The following is a 19,007-nucleotide window of genomic DNA, read 5'->3' on the forward strand; positions in this document are numbered from 1 at the left end:
TATAACACTGTGATAGGCAGAATAATGGCCCCCTGGAATCTGTGAATATGTTATCTTACATAGCAAAAGGGACTCTGCAGGTATGATTAAAGTTAAGGACCTTGAGATGGGATGATTATCCTGGATTATCCATGTGGGTGCACATGGGTTCCTAAAAACAGAGAACCTTTCCCAGCTGTGGTCAGAGAGTGATGTGATGGCAGAAGGAGGATAAGAGAGATTCGCCATTGCTGGCTTTGAAGATGGAGGAAGGGGCCACGAGCTGAGGAATGTGGGGGGCCTCTTGAAGCTAGAAAAAGCAAAGAAATGGATTCTCCCCTAGAGGCTGAAGAAAGGAACAAGCCATGCTGGCACTTTGATTTTAGCCTAGTGAGATCCATGTGGAACGCCTGACCTACAGAACTGTAAGATAATACATTTGTGTTGTTTTAAGTCACTAAATATGTGATAATTTGGTATCGAATCAACAGGAAACTAATACGTACACCAACATCAAAAAGGTTCTGGAGAAGATGAGATGAAATAATGAATTTAAAGTCTTTAGGATGATGCCTGGCCCATAGTAAGCCTTCAATAAATGTTACCTCAACGACCCCCCCCCAAATTCTGTAGAGTTGAGGAGGGTACATGAGAGAGTATGAAAGCTGTGGCAGAGGTGGAGTTTGGAAAACTTCTGCCATCTGCCACCTGCAAAAGAAAAGGCATCAGGTGTGCTGGGGTCAGGGAGGAGGGCAAGTTTCAGGGAGTCACTCATTTTTTCAGGTAAATGCAGACACTTCCTGCCCTCCTTGGTGGACACTGCTTCTATTAGGAACATCTCTTCAGTGACTATTGGAAAAATTTCTGGAAAGATTCCAGAATGTCTTGGATCAGTTTAAAGAGAAGCTCTGAGCAAGGAAAAGAATTGTGGAGGGACACGAAGGCAAAAAGAAAGACAACGTCCCTGTTCTTATGATATTTATATTCTAGTGGGAGGTGACAGAATATAAATAAATACACACCAAATAAACAAGGTAATGTTGGATTATGATATAGGCCATAAGGGAAATAAAGAAGATGATAAGACAGAAAATGGCTAGGGGAGTAGGATTTCTTCAGATGGTATTAGAAAAGCCCTCTTTATGGAAGTGACATTTTAGCCAAGACTTCAAAGATGAGGAGATTCCTTGACCCTCACCTACAAAGCCCTATAGACAGGTATTCCTGGTTGCAGGACAGCATATGCCAAGGCCCTGGGGTGGGAGTGGGGAGGCAGGGAGGGACAGCTTAGTGGGTTGGTACTAGGAGCATGGGGCAGGGACCAGATCCCAGGCTGTGCAGACCATGATGAGGACTTTCAGCTTATTATAACTGCAGGGAATCTAATGAATCAGCAGAGGTACTTTTTTTTTGGTGGGAAGGACAAAGGAGGGAGAAGCTTACTGTGTGCAGATCCTTTTCAGCTGGTGATTTGCTCATTCAACTTACAGTTCCACCCTGATGGTCAATTGAGGGGAACTTGTTGACTAGACTGTCTTCCTCGTCTTGGTAATTATTAATATTTTTGGAGTGCTTCATTTTTGTCGGGCTCTATATGAAATGCTTTGCATTCATTATTTCATTTAACCTCCACCCAGGAGATGAGTACGTTCTGTTATTGTCTCGTGTTACAGATGAGGAAGTGAAGCCGTCAGCGCTGGACACAGCTAGGCACATATGAAGCTTCACCCTTGGCTTCTCTCCCGCCTCCATTTCACCTGCTCCAAGTCTGCTCACAAATCCTATCATCCACTATCATCAGTGCCTGCTTCAATCAGCAAGTGTGATGGCCTTTACTGAGAACTGTTCCTCCCCAATTTTCCTTTTGGCCCTCTTTTTCTTTTCTTTTCTTTTTTTTTTTAATTAATTAATTTTATTTTTGGCTGCATTGGGTCTCTTTGTTGCTGCGCGCGGGCTTTCTCTAGTTGCAGCGAGCGGGGGCTACTCTTCATTGCAGTGCGCAGGCTTCTCATTGCAGTGGCTTCTCTTGTTGCAGAGCATGGGCTCTAAGCACGAGGGTCTCAGTAGTTGTGGCTCGCGGGCTCTAGAGCGCAGGCTCAGTGGTTGTGGCGCACAGGCTTAGTTGCTCCGCGGCATGTGGGATCTTCCCGAACCAGGGCTCGAACCCGTGCCCCCTGCATTGGCAGGCGGGTTCTTAACCACTGTGTCACCAGGGAAGCCCCTCTTTTTCTTAAATGTCACCCTTCTCTGGCTTCTGTACACTGGTTCTCTTCCAATGCTCTCTGTCCTTTGAGCTGGCCACCTTGTTCTCCACAGGCTTCTTCTCTTGCACCCTTTTTCCTCGAATGGCCCTGCCCACAGATCCCACCATCACTAGCTTTCATTTACATTTTCTCTTAAGATTGAGACAAGCACTTCTAATTTCCTGTTCCAGCATAGTAAACAAATATTTGTTTTTCAACTGACAATAGTTTCTGAGCACCTAGCATGTGCAAAGCACCATGCTAGGAATTGGTGAGAATACAATGGCTAGGACGGGGTCTCTGGGGCAATGGAGTGTAGGCTTCATTTTTGTTCACATAGCTATGTCTCCAGAGCTTAGTGTAGGGCCACGCATGTTGTAGGTACTCAGTAGATATTTGTTAGATTAGTAGTTTAGCTGGGGAGGCAGACTTGCACATAATTGGCTCAGATTCAAGGTTGAATGAAGAAAATGATGTAATAAAGATACCAGCAAGTGCTGAGAGAGCCCAACAGAGTAGACAAGCAAGGGGAAGTCTTCATGGAGGTGACATTGGCATCGAGCCTTTATTTTTGTAATTAATTTTTTAAACATCTTTATTGGAGTATAATTGCTTTACAATGGTGTGTTAGTTTCTGCTGTGTAACAAAGTGAATCAGCTATACATGTACATATATCCCCATATCTCCTCCCGGCATTGAGCCTTTAAATCCCCTCAAGTCCCAGGGGTGTTCAAGAAAGAGCAAGTGGTCTGGTGTGCCAAGCATGATATAGGAAGTAGTGGAAGACCGATGAAGTGAAATGGTGTTTCAGGAATCTCACTCCCTGCCAGTGTAGAGAATGACTTTTGGGGGAGAGACTAGAAGTGGCAAGACAGTAAGGAGGCTGCTGTACCATCCAGAAGAGTGGTTGCCTACCCAGATGTGGCCAGTGGCAGACAGAAAGCAAAGGAGGGAGGGTGGATGCAAGAATACTATTGACGTAGAATCCTCAAAGCTTGGCATTTAATTAGATGAAGAGGTATTAAGGAAAAAGCAGGGACTAATGGCTAATTCACCTGGGTACCTGCATGATGGTGCTGACATTTCCCAAACTGGGAATAGTGGAGGAGGGGCAAATATGATAGGGACTATGGAAGAAACTAAGATTTCTTTTGACATCTTAAATTAGCGATGCTGGTCGAGAAAATAAGTGGAAATATATAGCATAAATCTGAAAACAAAAGCTGGATTTCAAGAAATTTGGGAGCTTTCAGTGCTGATGGAGGCAACCAACACCATGGGAGTGGATATGATTTGTGGGAGAGAACTTCACTTAAGCAGAAAAGAGGGCTGATGGCTGTGGACACCTCTTGAACATTTCCATCTTTTTGTCCTGTGGGAGTCGCAAATTCAGCATGTCCAAAGTGAACCTTTTTCTCTCCTTGTCTTCTCTCGCTGTGCAAATGGCACCAACCACTCTGTTAGTTACTCTGGCTCAAAACCTCAGTCTTCTTTGCCTCCTCCCTTAATTCTTTACACAATGTTTCACCTACAGAAAATTCTGAAAATCCACAAAAGCAACAGGTAGTAGAGACAGTCACTTATAATGGAACTATTTTGGATGATAGGTAGTGTATCATTCAGGTCATATTCCTGCGCAAGTATAGATTTAGTTTCCTTTATGTATGAATAGAGTCATAAGCTACATTTTTAGAGTAACCTTTTTATTAAGGTACAACCATCATGCAGAAATGTACACAAGAAATTGATGACTTTTCATGTCATTAAATATTCTTCCACAGTCAATTTCGAAAGGCTGCAAGGTATTCCATCCCATAGACGTAATTTAGATAACTAACCCCTGTTGTACGATGTCTGGCGTTTTTCTAGTCTTCTCACTCCTTCCTCCACAATGCTACAAAGATGAATTTACCTGTATTTAACATTTCTGTGCCCATTTCCAATTTTTTCTTTAGATAAAATTCGTAGAGGCAGAATTTCTGGGTCAAAAGGTATGTGCATATTTAAAAATAAACTTTTTATTTCAGAATAGCTTTAGGTTTCCAGAAAAATCCGAAGGTACTACAGATAGTCCCCACATACCCCATATTCAGTTTCTTCCGTTATTAACATCTCACATTAGTAGAGCACATTTGTCACAATTAATGAACCAGTGTACAGACATTATTATCAACATTAACTGAAGTACATAATTTATCTAGATTTCTTTCGTTTTTACCTAACGTCCTTTCTCTATTCCAGTATCTCATCAGGATACCATATTACATTTAGTTGTCATGTCTCCATAGGTTCCTCTTGGCTGTGACAGTTTCTCAGACTTTCCTTGTCTTTGAAAATCTTGACAATTTTGAGGAATACTGGTCAGACATTTTGTAGAATGTCCCTCACTTGGGGGTTGTCCACTTTTTTCCTTTTGATTAGACTGGGGTTATGAGTTTTAGAAGGAAAGTACCATAGAGATAAAATGCCATTCTCATCATATCATATCTAGTCCGCATACTATCAACATGATTTATCACTGTTGATGTTAACCTTGATCACCCGGCTGAGGTAGTGCTAGTTTCTCCACTGGAAAGGTTACTCCACTGTAGTTGTTTCTCCACTGTAAAAGTTACTCACCTCCCCCCACTTTCCATATTGTACTCTTTGGAAGGAAGTCACTGCACAGTCCACATTTAGAATCAGGAGTTATGCCTCAGGGTGGAGTATCTATAAAAATTGTTTGGAATTCTGCACCAGAGACTTAGCTCTTCTTTCCCATTTATAAATTTATTTGTATCAGTAATTGATTTATACCAGTTTGACTATGGATATTACTTTTACACTTCAAGTTATAATCCAATACTACTTTGTTTTGTTACTCAAGCATGTGTATCTTTAATAGTCTGAGCAACTCATTCGTGCTACCCCCGCAAAGGCTGTACAATTCGCATGGTTAAGAATGAGGATCCATTTCCCTAACTTCACACACCCTGTATAAAGTAGGTCAGCGATCAAGGGCAAGGCCGACGCCCCTCCCTAGCGCCCAATTTCCTGACGCCTCCGAGGCAGACGAGGCCTGCATGGGTAGGCCCTTCACCAAGATGGACACCTCAGCCCCATAGGCACCCCCGGTCCAGTCAGCCTCTAAATGCCGCCCCTCCTTGCCCCGTTGCTTTTCTTCCGGGTTCTCGCGGCCCCGCCCCCAGGGGCGGAAGTGGGCGGGGCCGCGGCAGGAAGCGCTGGGCCGGGGCGGGCCCTCTCTGCGCGCAGCCTGTCCCTCCCATTCCACCACCGCCCCACCGCACCGGCTCAGACCGGAAATGAGGTCAGAGAGGGAAGCCCCGGTGGGGAGACTCGGCCGCAGAAGCCGCGGCCGTCGGAGGTGGCTGCGGCAGCGGGTGAGGGGGACCGGGAGTGAGGGGGTCGGGGCCCAGGGGACCCGCGCCAGCGGGGATCAGCGCTCCGGGCCGCGGCAGAGCGGCCAGGGGCGCCATGGGGCCCCAGAGGCCGGCGGGAGGGGAGAGGGTGGCGGGGCCTTGTTTTTCAGGGCCCATCTCCCCGATCCGGGGGATGAGGGTCGGGCCATCTCCCGGGCGACAGTCACCTTCTCTCTTCTCTACTGTTTGGCTCTTTTGAGCTGGCGAAAGCGTGAGGGCTTGGTGTGCGGAGCCGTGGTCGCCCTAGTCCTCGGGGGCCGGCCCGGGCGTGGGGGAGTCCTTCGAAACACGCTCTTTCTCACGGATGTGGCCATGTTGCGACCCTTGAGCACGGAGGGAGTTTAGTCGCCAGGACTTGCATTTTGGCAGTTTCTGCCCTGGAAGGGCTGACCCCCTGCCCCTGGTCACCCAAATTGAGAGGTTGCCTCGTGCCTCCCCCAGCCCCCTCCCCCAACCCGGTCGCCCCCCCCTCCCCGCCTGACCGTGCGCCTGCCCGCTTCTCTTTTTACTTCTGCTAGTTTCTCGATCCTGCCGTTGCGTGACTCGGACAGCCTTTGTCTCCCCGAGTGCTTGCCTGGCCCCGGGACCCTCTCGGACTGTGCATCCAGGGAGGGTGGGAGTTCCAGGGTTCTCCTGTCACCTCCTGTTCGAACTGCAGCCTTTGAGCCTGGCATTCGACTGCACAGTCAACTGCAAGTTGTTTGGTAACTTCGTTTCACGTTAAAGTTTGTACAGTTCTGCTTGAGTTTTTAAAGCAGTAGTTCTTTATTAGGGAAATAGGTAAGTGCGTCCCCACTTACGTATTTTGGTTTTAGAGACAGTTGTCTCCCAAACCCCAGCCTTGGTGTTTTAAACTACTTATTGCTTAAATGAGTGTGGCTTTTGACACTTTGAGAAGTTTTGTTTGGTTGGTAGTTTGGGACTAGGTGTCCCCGTTGCTCCTCCTGCCTTTAAATTGGTTGGCATAAGGATAGCATGAAAATAGATTTTAGAAAGTCCTTTGCAAAATGTAAACTGTATGAATGGAACTATGGTCTGAGAGTGGCGCCACAGAGTTTTAAGCTCCAATTATGGTCTTGAAATACGTTGGACTTAACAAGGGCTAGGGAAAAGGTGCTAATTTAAAATGTATTTAATTAGATGTTGTACGAAGTATATTAAATGTTTCCCTTTAAAAAGGCATTTTGAAAATCGCTCCTCCTGCTCTCAGCCTCTGGAAGGTTTGCCTATGAAGTGATGTATGATGGTTTGACAAGAATGAGTTGAAAAACAGGAAACTTTGGGAAGCTGTTAGCTAGAAATCTTAGAGACCCCTCTTATCCTTGTCATTTCAACCTCAGTTATAACGTGTTTTTGTGTGACTGTCTGGCACTAAAGCACAAAACTTGGATAATCACTTAATTTATTTTCTGAAGGATGGCAAGAAGACTTAAATGTTGCTAATTATTCACAAATACATGACATACTCTTTAAGGCTCTTTTCCTGGTAGCTTCTGGGTGGTAGTTGGGACCAGAATGGGTGCAAACTTGGTCTTTTTTTTCCATGCAGAGTACAAACCTGGGTCACTACAGATTCTTGGAACACTAAAACTGCAAGCAGCCTTCCTTAAAGTGTGCCACTAAGTTGTCTTTCTCTTCCTGCCACAAACATTCTTATTAGTGACCCCAGACCATAGAACGGTCTTTTCATCCATGGTTTTGAAGTTGAGTGTTTTTCTCCTCCTGTTTGGACAGATGAGACATTCTCTAATCTTTTTAGATCTGATCATCAGGTAATTTAGTTTAGCAAGTTTAATTGGGGGAAAAGGGGAATGACTGATTTATTCCCCTGAGTTTGCTTGATTTTACTAATAACCCAGTTGTCATCTGGTGAGTATTTTGAGTTTTTGTGCTTTAAGAACATGCTGACTTCAGGCATTTAACAAGGGCCAGATACCTATTTTTAATGGCTTAAGGGAGTATGGATGGTAGGAGTAGAGTCTAAGGGTAGCCAGGTGAAAGGTGACTTTATTTTCTGTAGATAGGGTGGACTCTGCAGTGCCATGATCTGTTTTAAAAATTATTCGAAAAGAACAGATCCTATTCAGTCTTTCTTCTTCCTTTTTCTTTTTTTTGAACCTCCTTTTGGCAGATGTGGCCTCATGGATGAGCTGGTACATGACTTAGCCTCAGCCTTGGAGCAGACATCTGAGCAGAATAAGCTTGGTGAGCTGTGGGAGGAGATGGCGCTGAGCCCTCGGCAGCAGAGGCGGCAGCTTCGCAAACGGAGAGGCCGGAAGCGCCGTTCAGACTTCACTCACCTGGCAGAGCATACCTGCTGCTACAGTGAGGCCTCTGAGTCAAGTCTGGATGAGGCCATCAAGGACTGTCGAGAAATGGCCCCAGTCACCAATTTTAGTGACTCTGATGACACTATGGTAGCCAAACGGCACCCAGCTCTTAACGCCATTGTTAAGAGTAAGCAACATTCTTGGCATGAATCGGACTCCTTTACTGAAAATGCGCCTTGTCGACCGCTCAGGCGCCGGCGGAAGGTGAAGCGCGTAACATCAGAGGTGGCTGCCAGCCTTCAGCAGAAGCTCAAGGTGTCAGATTGGAGCTATGAGAGAGGCTGCAGGTTCAAGTCTGCGAAGAAGCAGCGTCTGTCCCGCTGGAAGGAGAATACTCCCTGGACCTCATCAGGTCACGGGTTGTGTGAAGCAGCAGAAAATAGGACTTTCCTAAGCAAAACGGGAAGGAAAGAAAGGATGGAGTGTGAAGCAGATGAACAAAAACAGGGCTCTGATGAGAATATGTCAGAATGGTGAGATCTCCCTTACTAAGTCATAGATTTTCCTGGTTAACTTTACCTAAAGCACAAATCCACAGTCTTGATGAGTTCAACTTTCTTTCAAACCAGCCTCTGTAATACTGACTTTGTAGCTCTGCTTTAACCAGTCAGGTTGTGTTTAGCTTCTTAAAGTACCCTCATGATCCTGTTTCCCTACATCAAGAAGGCTATATTTTATAGAAACACATTTGTTTCTAAAAATCATTTAAAACGTGTCCCTCTTATTTTAAAAAACATTTTGCTGCTCTTTGTGCCACGTAGTTCATACACAGATACTGTTCTTTAGAACCAGGGCCTCAGTAGAGGCTGGTGTGTATATGTATGTGTGAGAGGGAGAAAACACGGGTGCCAGGCATATGGAGTTTGTAAATGTTCTTGGTAAGCTGCCTTTACCCATTAAGAGTCATGGCTTTAGATATTTCTGGACTATAATTCTCTTCTCTGCTACTTACAGTTTGACTGTATTGAGTTTAACATTCAAGTTGTCTGAACACATGGTAGGCTTTGAAAATAACAGGGCTAAATCCCATCAGTCTTACACCAAATGTCATCGAGCCAGAAAAATCTGTCTCTAATGGGTGCATGTTTAAAACGTCAGTATAGTTTTTGGTGACTTTTAATTTTTTACATCTCAAATAGATAGTCCTAGGGACACTGATACTCCCCAGCTTGATACTTTAATATTATTATTAATATTAATGTGTGATATCTGTTTCTCAGTGTGGATGCTGTTGGTGTTTTGGATGGGGCAGTTCTTTGTGGTGAGGGATGTCCCATGCCTTGTAGGGTAGTTGCCACCCCTACGTTGTTCCCATCACCCTTCACAGTATCAAAACAAATGCCTCCATGGGTGCTCCCTAAGTGGGTTGAGTAGTCCCAATCGAGGACCAGTGTATTCTATTATTGTTAATATTAGTTAGCATTTATTAAGCGCTAACTGTGTGCCAGGCACTGTACTATTGTGCAGAACATATATTCTTCTTTAATGTTCGTAACTCCCCTGTCTGGTAGGTACCACTATTTGTATTTTATAGACGAGGAAATAGAGGTTATGAGTGTGGAGATAATTTGCCCAGGGTCACCTAGTAGCAAAACTGGGAATCAAACCTGATTCCAAAGCTCATAGTTAACCACCATGTTTTGCTATGCTTTGAGCTTGCCTTTGCCATGGCACGTTTTCTGTCTCATCTGAACTTTTACAACTGTAGAACAGATGACCTTTCTTAGGACTTGGCTTCTTCTGACGTTTGTGTGAAAAACAAAGGCATAAATCTTAGGAACTTGGAGGTGAGGTTTTGTCAGTAACAGGAAAAGCTGTTCAGGTCTGTATGCCTGTACCTTTCATGGGTGGTTTTAATCCAGTTTTAAAAATTTTTCTTAACTAACTTTATATTTGTCAGGCTGTGCAACTAGGTAGGCTTATAATTTGGCTTTCCTGATTTTCCTCTAATGTATATTCTAAGGCCTATTTACCCAATTTATATGTATAATTTTGGATTATAAAGCTTTTTTCCTTATCATGCTATTTTTAATCAAACAAGAAATGCCTAGTTAACTTGTATCCTTCACAATGTTGAAACCCTCAGTTGAGGTGTTCAAGTTTGTTTCAATGTCAAGCTTACATACTGAATAGTAATCATCGTACTGTTAAGAATGTTTTGGGATGATATTTTTGGATGTATGTATTTCTTCCCCAGAATTTCTTGCTAAACTATGACTTAATTGTGTGTGTGAGCGACTGTTAACTCTGTCTTCTCTAAGATTACAGCCCAAGTGTGGTTCCAAATGCAGAGCCTGTAACCTTGCAGTGAGGCACTTCAGTCTTTCTAGGTCCTTCTTACCCCAGATACATCTGTTGCACATTATAGTCAGGTTGTGATAATATACATCTAGAGCTTGGATAAATTGAGGTAGGCAGCAATTTAGTCTTTCAAAAATCTGCTTGGATGTGCCAGTTTGTTTGCATACAGATCAAAGTGTAGAACTTTATATCAGAGGTATTGAGGGTTGTCAGAGTATATGATCCAACTTGTGAAATTATTAAGATGAAGTTGATCATTAAGCTTTACTTTAGCCCAGTCAATAGATAGAGTTCTTTTAAAAAGCATGTGTTAGGTGTTTTAGGTTTGAAAATCTGTATCTCAGAGAGCTTTATTTCTACTTTCCTTAAATTTATTCTGCTAACTAAACATAGAGTAATTTTAAGCTTAACTGATAATTCTTTTTGCTTTTCTGTTTCTGTTCTTCCTTCCATTCTATACCAATCAATCCCTCAGACGTTCTGAGGAACTGAAAGTGGTTATGATGTAATAGTTTTTTAAAGCCTTCAAAAAACTCAGTTATTATTTTAATATTTTTCTTTGCATGTGTGTTCCATTCTAAAATGGATCAACTCTTTTAAAGGATTACTTTCTACTGATCTTTATTCAAATTGTCTATATAGCAGCTATTAATTAGGTGAGTTATAGCCTAATTTTGCTTTATTCTTCACTAATACATCATTCATTTGTTCCCCTTGAATATAATTTAGCTTCTTTTCTTTCATAAGTGAATTGGTTTGGTGATGGCCTGAAGTTACAGTTAGGAGCCTTCCTAAGTGCTGTACTAGAAGCCGATCTCACAGGAAAGAAAATATTCCCTTCTGTTGGAAGCCAAGTGACAGAGATAGAGTGCTAAACCTTCCCCCTCCTTCTCTAGCCCAAGCTGACCTTCTGCGCCCCTTGGTGCCTCTTGTTTTCTTATTTTTATAGAAAATCAATATCCTTTCTGACACAAACAATAGCTCAGAAGCAAGAATAAATGGTAGAAAGCTGAGATCTCTGTCCATCACCTCTCACTTTAACTCCCCCAAACTCTTTAATTATGAGGGTGCTTTGCTCCAGGTGTTTGCGACAGTAAAATTGCTCAATGAGGACCATTTTAACCAAAGATTGGGTGATCAATAACACTTTATAGCAGTAGCTTGTTGGATCAATAGCATTCATTATTTCATGGTTAAGGTAAGTAGCCTCCTTTGCAAGTGGAGGTCATTAATCAGGGGTTACTGGAGCTGTGGAAAAGACTCTGTGTGGTAGGTTGAGGATGTTCTGTTTTCTATTCTGTAAATAGGGATGCTGACCAAGAGGATATTTACCATTGTTGAAGATTGTACCGTTGCATTTGAGAGTATTGAGTCGCTAGCATAGAGTGCTTCTATAGATTTATTCAAAGCTCTGCTACTATATCCTTAGGAACAACTGAAAAAAAACAACTTGAGAGATAGATTTGATACTATTGTATTTGAAGATCTGTCTCTTGAAAGAAATGTTAGGATTATTCTGTGACTCCAGAGGAAGGAACTAGGACTCATAGGTAGAAAGTACAGAGTGTGAAGTGTTGCCTCAGTATAAAATACAACATTCTGAAAATTAGGACTCTATAAAAATGAAGTGAGTTGTTTTACCAGGTGATGAATTCTACGTCACTGGAGGGATTCAAGCCTGGGCTTGGTGACCACTTACTGAGTTGTTGTAGAGTTGGAGAGGTTGAACTGAATGACCTCTCAGGTCCCTTGCAACACTGAGATTCTGTAATTCTTTTCAGTCACAACCTCCTTCCCATCATTGTAATTTCATATTTTAAAAAGCGTCTGATAAGCAGCCTCAACTGCCCCTAAAATATTTATGAAGACATAAAACATTGCAAACTCACATCACCAGAGATCAGGACTTACTGCTGGCTTACTGCCAAGATTTTCTCAAACTCCAAGGCTGATAGAACTGCGCTGGAGAGTGCAGTTGGAAGCCCACAGCAGTGCTGAACCTGCCCTGAAGGTCGGTAGTGAGGCCCTGCATTCTTTCTCTATAGTCTGCCCTTGGTTCAGAAAGGCAGGGTCCGGTTCAGTCAGAAAGTTGGGCAGCTACAGTTTGAGCCAGAGTGTTGTTCCACCCTTTACTTGCAATCAGTATCTTTCAGTTTCTCTTTGGAGGCTGTAACTCCCAGAATATACTTGGATAGGGAATCGTAGTGTTAATCTGTGTGTGTATTTGTTCTGAGGGACAGGAGGCAGTCATAGCATATTGAGTTCTGGGAAATACAGTCTCCATGAGTAGTTTACTGTTGGCATGGACAGAGAAGGAAAAAACACTCTTAGTAGTAGTGCATTCTGGAAACTGGAGTGTTTTATATACCTTCATTTATTGTAGACTCCTGGAATGGGCCCAGAATCAGGCAGTGAGGGTCAGAAGAAGATCCTGTCTCAGTCCCACATCGCTACATGAGATAAAAGCCTACCAGTGACACTGGGGATTAGGCTAGGGCCTCTGCACATCCTCTTGGCCAGTTGTAGATGTGACAAGAGCATGTTACCTGTATCCAAGAAGTAGAGGATGGAACCAGGGGTAATTTACATACCCTTTCTGTTGGCAAATACCAAATTCTAGATAAACCGGTTCTCAACAAGAGGCTTTTGGACAAGTTATGCAGAATAAGGGAAAGGGAACATCATCCTGAATGTTCAGTGGAAGAACACATCTTTGAAAATGACTGCCAGTGGAAACCAGAAGAACATTTTAGAAAACCTTCATTAGGATGCAAGGAGATATAATCACTTTGAAACAGGAGCAGTAAGTCATAAGGACAGAAAGATAGCTATTTGAAAGCCCAGTAGTATGGGAGGAAAAAGTGTAGGGAAATTTGAAATGTAATTGTAATGTTAAAATGAAGGACAATTCTTTCTGCAGAAAATTGAGTTGATGATGTGGAAAACTTTTGAAGCCCTCCCAAAATGCACAGAGAGGAGATAAAAATGAGAGAGAAGGTGATAGATCTGGAGGACAGGGATAGAGGCCCAGTCTGCAAGTACGTAAATACTCCCAAGGAAGAAACCAAAGCATAGGGATAGAAGAGTGATTTTAAAAATATAACTGAGGGGAAAACATGTTCCTGTGTTGAAAAAATTAAGCATACAGATTAAAAGGGAAAACTAATGAAAAGAGACCTCTACCTAGACATATCCTGGCAATATTTTTGCATTCTTCATTGGTGGTGGGAGGGGAGCAGTTATAAAGAAAAATCTTTAAAGGGATGAAAATAAGGTTGACGTTGATCCCTACGGTACTAAATGTGAGGGGCTATCGACTTGCCTGTAGAATTTTGAGGGCCAAAGTCTCCCACCTTCCCACCGTGAATTTTATACATAGCTAAGATAGATTTCATATGGAAAGGCACTAGAAAGACATTTTCAGATATTCAAGTCTCAAAATATATGCTCTTTAAAAATTTACTCTGAAAAGATATTTCATCTAACTGAGGATGAAACTGTTAGTTCTAAGAAAAGGTAAGTCTTAAAAGGATGGGTGGACTTCTCTAAGGCACAGCCCACGGCTCAGTAGCAGAGTCCTGACAAAAATCATTATCTCTGCAAAGTATACCTGATTGCAGTGGCCACGCTAATGAACCTGTGAAACTAGAGAGGTTGCTGCCTTCTTTTGCGGTGCCATCTGAATGAAACTGAAAAACAAACTCCTTCGTTATACATTCTCATAACTTACTATGAGAGTAATTTTGCGGTTGGTGTGAGATATTTCTCTGAAAAACCTGTCCCTCAGTCCTGTTTACTTTCAGAATCAGAAATCTGATTACATATAGTTACAAGTGTAGCACCTCAATCCAGAAAAAAGAAGGAAAAAGAATTGAGTGGAAATGTTTTGGGTGATAGGTCTAGGAGTGACCTTTCCATTTTTTGTAAATTCTAGGACAATTAAAAATTTTTGTTAAGTGTATTATTATTTAATAAAAAAATTAAAATGAAAACCGCTTAGTTTTTAGCATGATGAAGTAAGACATTAACTCTATCCTGCTTGTTTCTTTTAAAATTAGATGTAAAAGACACCTCTTATTTAATAATCTTAAAGGGGTGAGAAACCCAGGTGGTAAAGTTACTGGTACCAACTTTTGAATATAGATGATAAACTAATTCTGTACCTCCTTACTGTAATTGTGACAAGTATAAACTACTTTGATTCAGTTCTAAGTTTACAGTCTTCTGTGGTTAGGAATATGAAGGAATTAGCAAGCTCTCGGGTCAGAGGACAAGCTGTGTTTTCCCCCTCTCAGCTGTGGGAATTCAGAGATTTAACTTATAGACGTTAGAAACTTCTCGTTAGGGCTAGAAAGGAGGGAATTATTTTCAAAAAAGAATTCATAAAGATGCTATATTATCTGTTGCTGCAGAAAAAGTTGCCCTAAAACTTAGTAGCTTTATAAAACATTTATAGCCTTACAGTCTGAAGTCAGGAATCTGGGAACGGTTTATCTATGTGATTCTGGTTCAGAGTCTCTCATACTTTTGCAATCAAACTGTTGGTCGGGGCTGCAGTTGTCTCAAGGCTTGGGTGGGGCTGAGGAGTCCACTTCCAAGCTCACTCACAGGGCTGTTGGCAGATCGTATTTTCTTATTGGCTGCAGGCTCGAGAGAGTCTCAGTTCCTTTCCACGTGGGCCCCTCTACAGGGCTGTTAGCATTCTTAAGATATGGTAGTTAGCTTCCCCTAGAGCAAATTGTCTGAGAGAGAGAGGGAGAGAGCCAGCCCTCACTCAAGTACCCAAGATAGAACCCGAGTCTTTTATAACCTAGTCTCAGAAGTGACATACTGTTAGTTACATCTGCCTGTGCTACTGGTTACACAGCCCAACCAGGGTGTGAAATACCAGGAGGCTGGCATCACTGGGAGTCATCTGGGAGTCTGGTTACCACAGGTGGCCACTGGTCTTCTGAAAATTTTTCCTAACTTAGTGTGAAGCTAAATTCAGGAATAGTATTCTCAAACTAATTATTTCCTCAGAACATACTGAGAGAATGTTTTTACTGTGATTTCAAAGGAAGGGCATTCAGGAACTATAAAGGCAAGCAAGGTATAGATCCCTGAGAATGTATTTTGTTGTATTTTAAGTAAGTATACTGAAGATGAATGTTTATTTTTTAAATTTAAGATATGGCATTAAGGGAGAGAGCTTCTTTCTGAAGTGAGTTTGTAATTCGTTTTCTTGATGTTCAGCACATAGGATGCATTTTTAGCTGATGAGCTCTTGAAGGCTGGCCCTATCCAGCAGAAGTACACAGGCTCCTCTCCTCCTCTGAAGTGGTTTCCCTTAACCATGATGTCCCACCCCCTTCATCCCTCCACTTTGTTCATCACTCTAGATGAGGGTTCTCACCTTTTGGGCCAGATAATTCTCTGTTGTGAGGGCTATTCTGCGCATTGTAGGATGTTTAGCAGCAACCCTGTCCTCGACTCGCAAGATGCCAATAGAATACCAGTTTCCTCTTCCCCTCTCCAAGTCCTGACAAACAAAAATTTTTCCAGATATTGCCAAATGACCCCTAGGGCTGGGGTGGGGCAGGAAGGTAGGAGAAGGGGGACAAAATTGCCTCCAGTTGAGAACCACTGCTCTAGATGTTTTTGGTACTGAGATTGGGTTTTTACCTCATTGACTCTGCTTTTACCAACAAGCATGAGTTTCAAATTAGAGAACTCAGTAAGACCAAAACATTGATCTCTTCTATAGAATAAAAATACTGTGATTTAAAAATGGAGAGTTTTTGCTAATTTGAAAACAGTACCCTTTAATTGCTCTGAAAAGGGCAGGCAATTCGTTTTCAGAACTTGTAAAGAAGAGCAGTTCAGACGAAAACATTTAAAAATTTATATCAAAGTTTACAATGTTTAGCTAACTCTTTGCCCTGGAATTAATTATTTAAATGGACAAGAGGTATCAATTATGTTTTATTAGGCTTGATTCCTAAGATAATCCACCTCTCTGAAAATCGATACCCAGTCATCTGGTCTACCCAGAGTGCCCTGAATTACAAAGATGCTCAGGTGAGGTTAGATGGATGCATGTGTGACAAAACAAGAAAAAAGCAAAATGTTAATTGCAGTATCTAGGTGATGGAGTGTGAGTGGTAACTTTCAACTTTTTTGTGTGCTTGAAAGTCTTCATAGTAACAAAATGTTGGGAGAGGAGAGCTGCTGGAACTGCTGGTTAGGTTGACTTTCTTTACATTTATGTTATTTCAGTTGGATGTGGTTCAGTTGCTTCTAACAATATTATAATAATTAGATAATACAATTAATTGGTAGTCCAAAATCTAGGCTTTAATTTTGTCTTATTTTAAATGGTGGCTATGCTTCTGAATTGTGGAAACATTTTTTTAGTGAAAACCGTTATAGAGAAGTACAATGTATTATTACTATTTTTACTCACATATGAATATTTTTGAGACGTTTTCTGGCTTCTAAAATGGGGTGACTTTCTCAGTATTATAAGGTTAAATTCTAGGCTTGCCCCACCCCTTATTTGGAGAATTTTCTTCATTGGAAAGCATTCTTTCTATGTTTTCACACTCTTCTCCCATAGTCTAAGTTTTTTATAAAATGCATGCATTTAAATTGTGGTTGACATGCTTCTTTGTTAGTTTTAGTGCTGGTTATAGCAGGGTCTGGTATAAACTTAATAAATGCTTACTAAGTGAATGAGTGAAAATATAGGGGAAATAGTGGGGGAAATCCTTCCTCCTCCTTTTCCTGTTAGAGACTTTTTATTGCCCCAATTAAGAATTGAGTATTTTTGAATGACATATAAATTATTTGTAGGGTTAATACATTGCTACTCAAAAATATTTTAGAAATATTCTATGAAGACTTTTATATGCAAACTATTTATAGATTAGAATCATGTGAGAACAGGGAGTATAGAACAGCTCCCAAGGCAAAGACAGGAGGCATTGATGTCTCTAGGAGTTGCTGTCATTTTAGGAAAAGACAGGATTTCATTACCTACTATCTTTGTGGGCTTTGTCTTGTTACTTTTTCTGAAGATTAATAAAGGCTGAGTTTCCGTCTTCCTGACTAAGTTTCAGAGGACCATAGTGGAATGGACACTAAGGATAGGATCACATTTCTTTTTCCTTATAAAAATGAGGAACAGAGCTTTTTTCCTTGCCTAATAAAACTGCTCATAGCAAAAAAGTTATAAACTAATTTGAAGGTTTTGGAATAGGAAAAATGTGTAGTAGCCTGACATCTTTTAACTTTTTGACCTTGTGATCTTACAAGGGTACTAAAAGAAAATTGTTTTTATTGAAAGATAGGAGCTTATTTTTAACAGAATATTAAACATTATGTTTAATTAGCTATATTAACATTTTATAGTTGACTAAATCACTATTAAAATCCTATGAATCTAATTTTTTTAAAAAAAATCATAATCTCTGAGTCAGAAGTGAATGAAAGCCACAGGGCTGGATAGCTTTGGCCTGTAAATTGTAAGGGGAAATATTTACTTCTACTTCATAGCTAGCACTACATTTTTGCATGCTGTATCATGGTGTTTATGTGCAAATATGCCATGAAGTTCCCATTTTCTTCCTCAGAAAATTATGCTAACAGTTTCTTACATAAAATTAGATTTCCACAATGCAAGTTCTTCTGAGGGAATAAGATGTTATCAGATGAAATACTCATTTCCAGATATTGATGGAATGATGATACTTTTATGTAATAAGTGTTCTTTAAGGCATAAATTATTTTCTCAGTGAAGAAAATATGTATCTGCCTTGAACACAGTCTTAAAATCCTGGTGATATTTCTGTGACATCATTGCCATTACTCTAATTAACTGTTTATAGAAAACTTACAAGTTTAGTCCAATCTCTTTAAAGAACAGTGAGTCTCTTTAAATACTGTTGACAGAAATAGAAAATGTACAGGGACAGGAAGGTTTTAGGTTACCAACACCTTTCTTGATCCAGCAGATTTCTTTGCGCTTACCCCCTTTATTTAGAATATGAGGAGAGAATGGAATCCATGCAAAAAAGGATCAGAGAAGCACTGTATCTTGTAGTGCTTACAGGTGGCTGGAAATGAATGAGGAGAAGAATTCATAGACTTCGTAATAAAACAATGGTTTTAATTTCTTACTTGGAAATATTCAAATAGAGGAAATATTCAAATAAATATTCAATAGATATTGCAGAGTAGACCTTGTAATACACTTAGAGCAGAGATCAGCAAATTTCCTCTGTAAAAAGCCAGATAGTAAATATTTTGGGGCTTTGTGGGTGATTCGTTCTCTGTTGCAACTCCTCAACTCTGCAGTTGTAGTGTGAAAGAAGCCAGAATCGATAGGTCAATGAATAAGCCTGGCTGTATTCCAGTAAATCTTTATTTATGGTCACTGAAATTTGAATTTCGTGTCATGTCCATATGTCACAAAGTATTCTTCTTTTGATCACCCCCCCACCCCCCCTCGTGATTTAAAACTATAAAAGCTATTCTTAGCTCACAGGCTATATAAAAATGGTTGACAGGCGGCTGTTTGCTGACCCCTACATCTCAGTTACTGATATGCTAACCAAGAAAGCATGTAACACAGTGGTGGAGTAGAATGTCTGTCTTATGGCCTGATGTGCTTTTTAAGCCCTCCTTAATATCAAGAGGAACTAAAAAATATAAAATATGCTTTACCTTCGAGGCAAGATGAGAGAAATTGATA

At 41.2% G+C, this 19,007-nt stretch overlaps 1 protein-coding gene across 10 annotated transcripts in view; it reads left to right on the top strand.

The window, feature by feature from the left end:
• The first annotated feature begins 5,520 nt into the window (after positions 1 to 5,520).
• The window catches only part of GPATCH2L (G-patch domain containing 2 like), a 63,758-nt gene continuing 50,271 nt past the window's right edge, over positions 5,521 to 19,007 (top strand). For all 10 annotated transcript variants that reach the window (XR_009500967.1, XR_009500965.1, XR_009500966.1 and 7 more), the window contains exons 1-2: positions 5,521 to 5,603; positions 7,774 to 8,445. Coding sequence is in view for 7 of the 10 variants with exons in the window: in XM_059914719.1 (XP_059770702.1) it covers positions 7,784 to 8,445 (662 nt within the window). In the remaining 3 variants the exon portion in view is untranslated. The remainder of the gene's footprint in view (positions 5,604 to 7,773; positions 8,446 to 19,007) is intronic.

Source organism: Balaenoptera ricei, chromosome 2 (assembly GCF_028023285.1).
Source record: "Balaenoptera ricei isolate mBalRic1 chromosome 2, mBalRic1.hap2, whole genome shotgun sequence".
NCBI classification, from domain to species: Eukaryota; Metazoa; Chordata; class Mammalia; order Artiodactyla; family Balaenopteridae; genus Balaenoptera; species Balaenoptera ricei.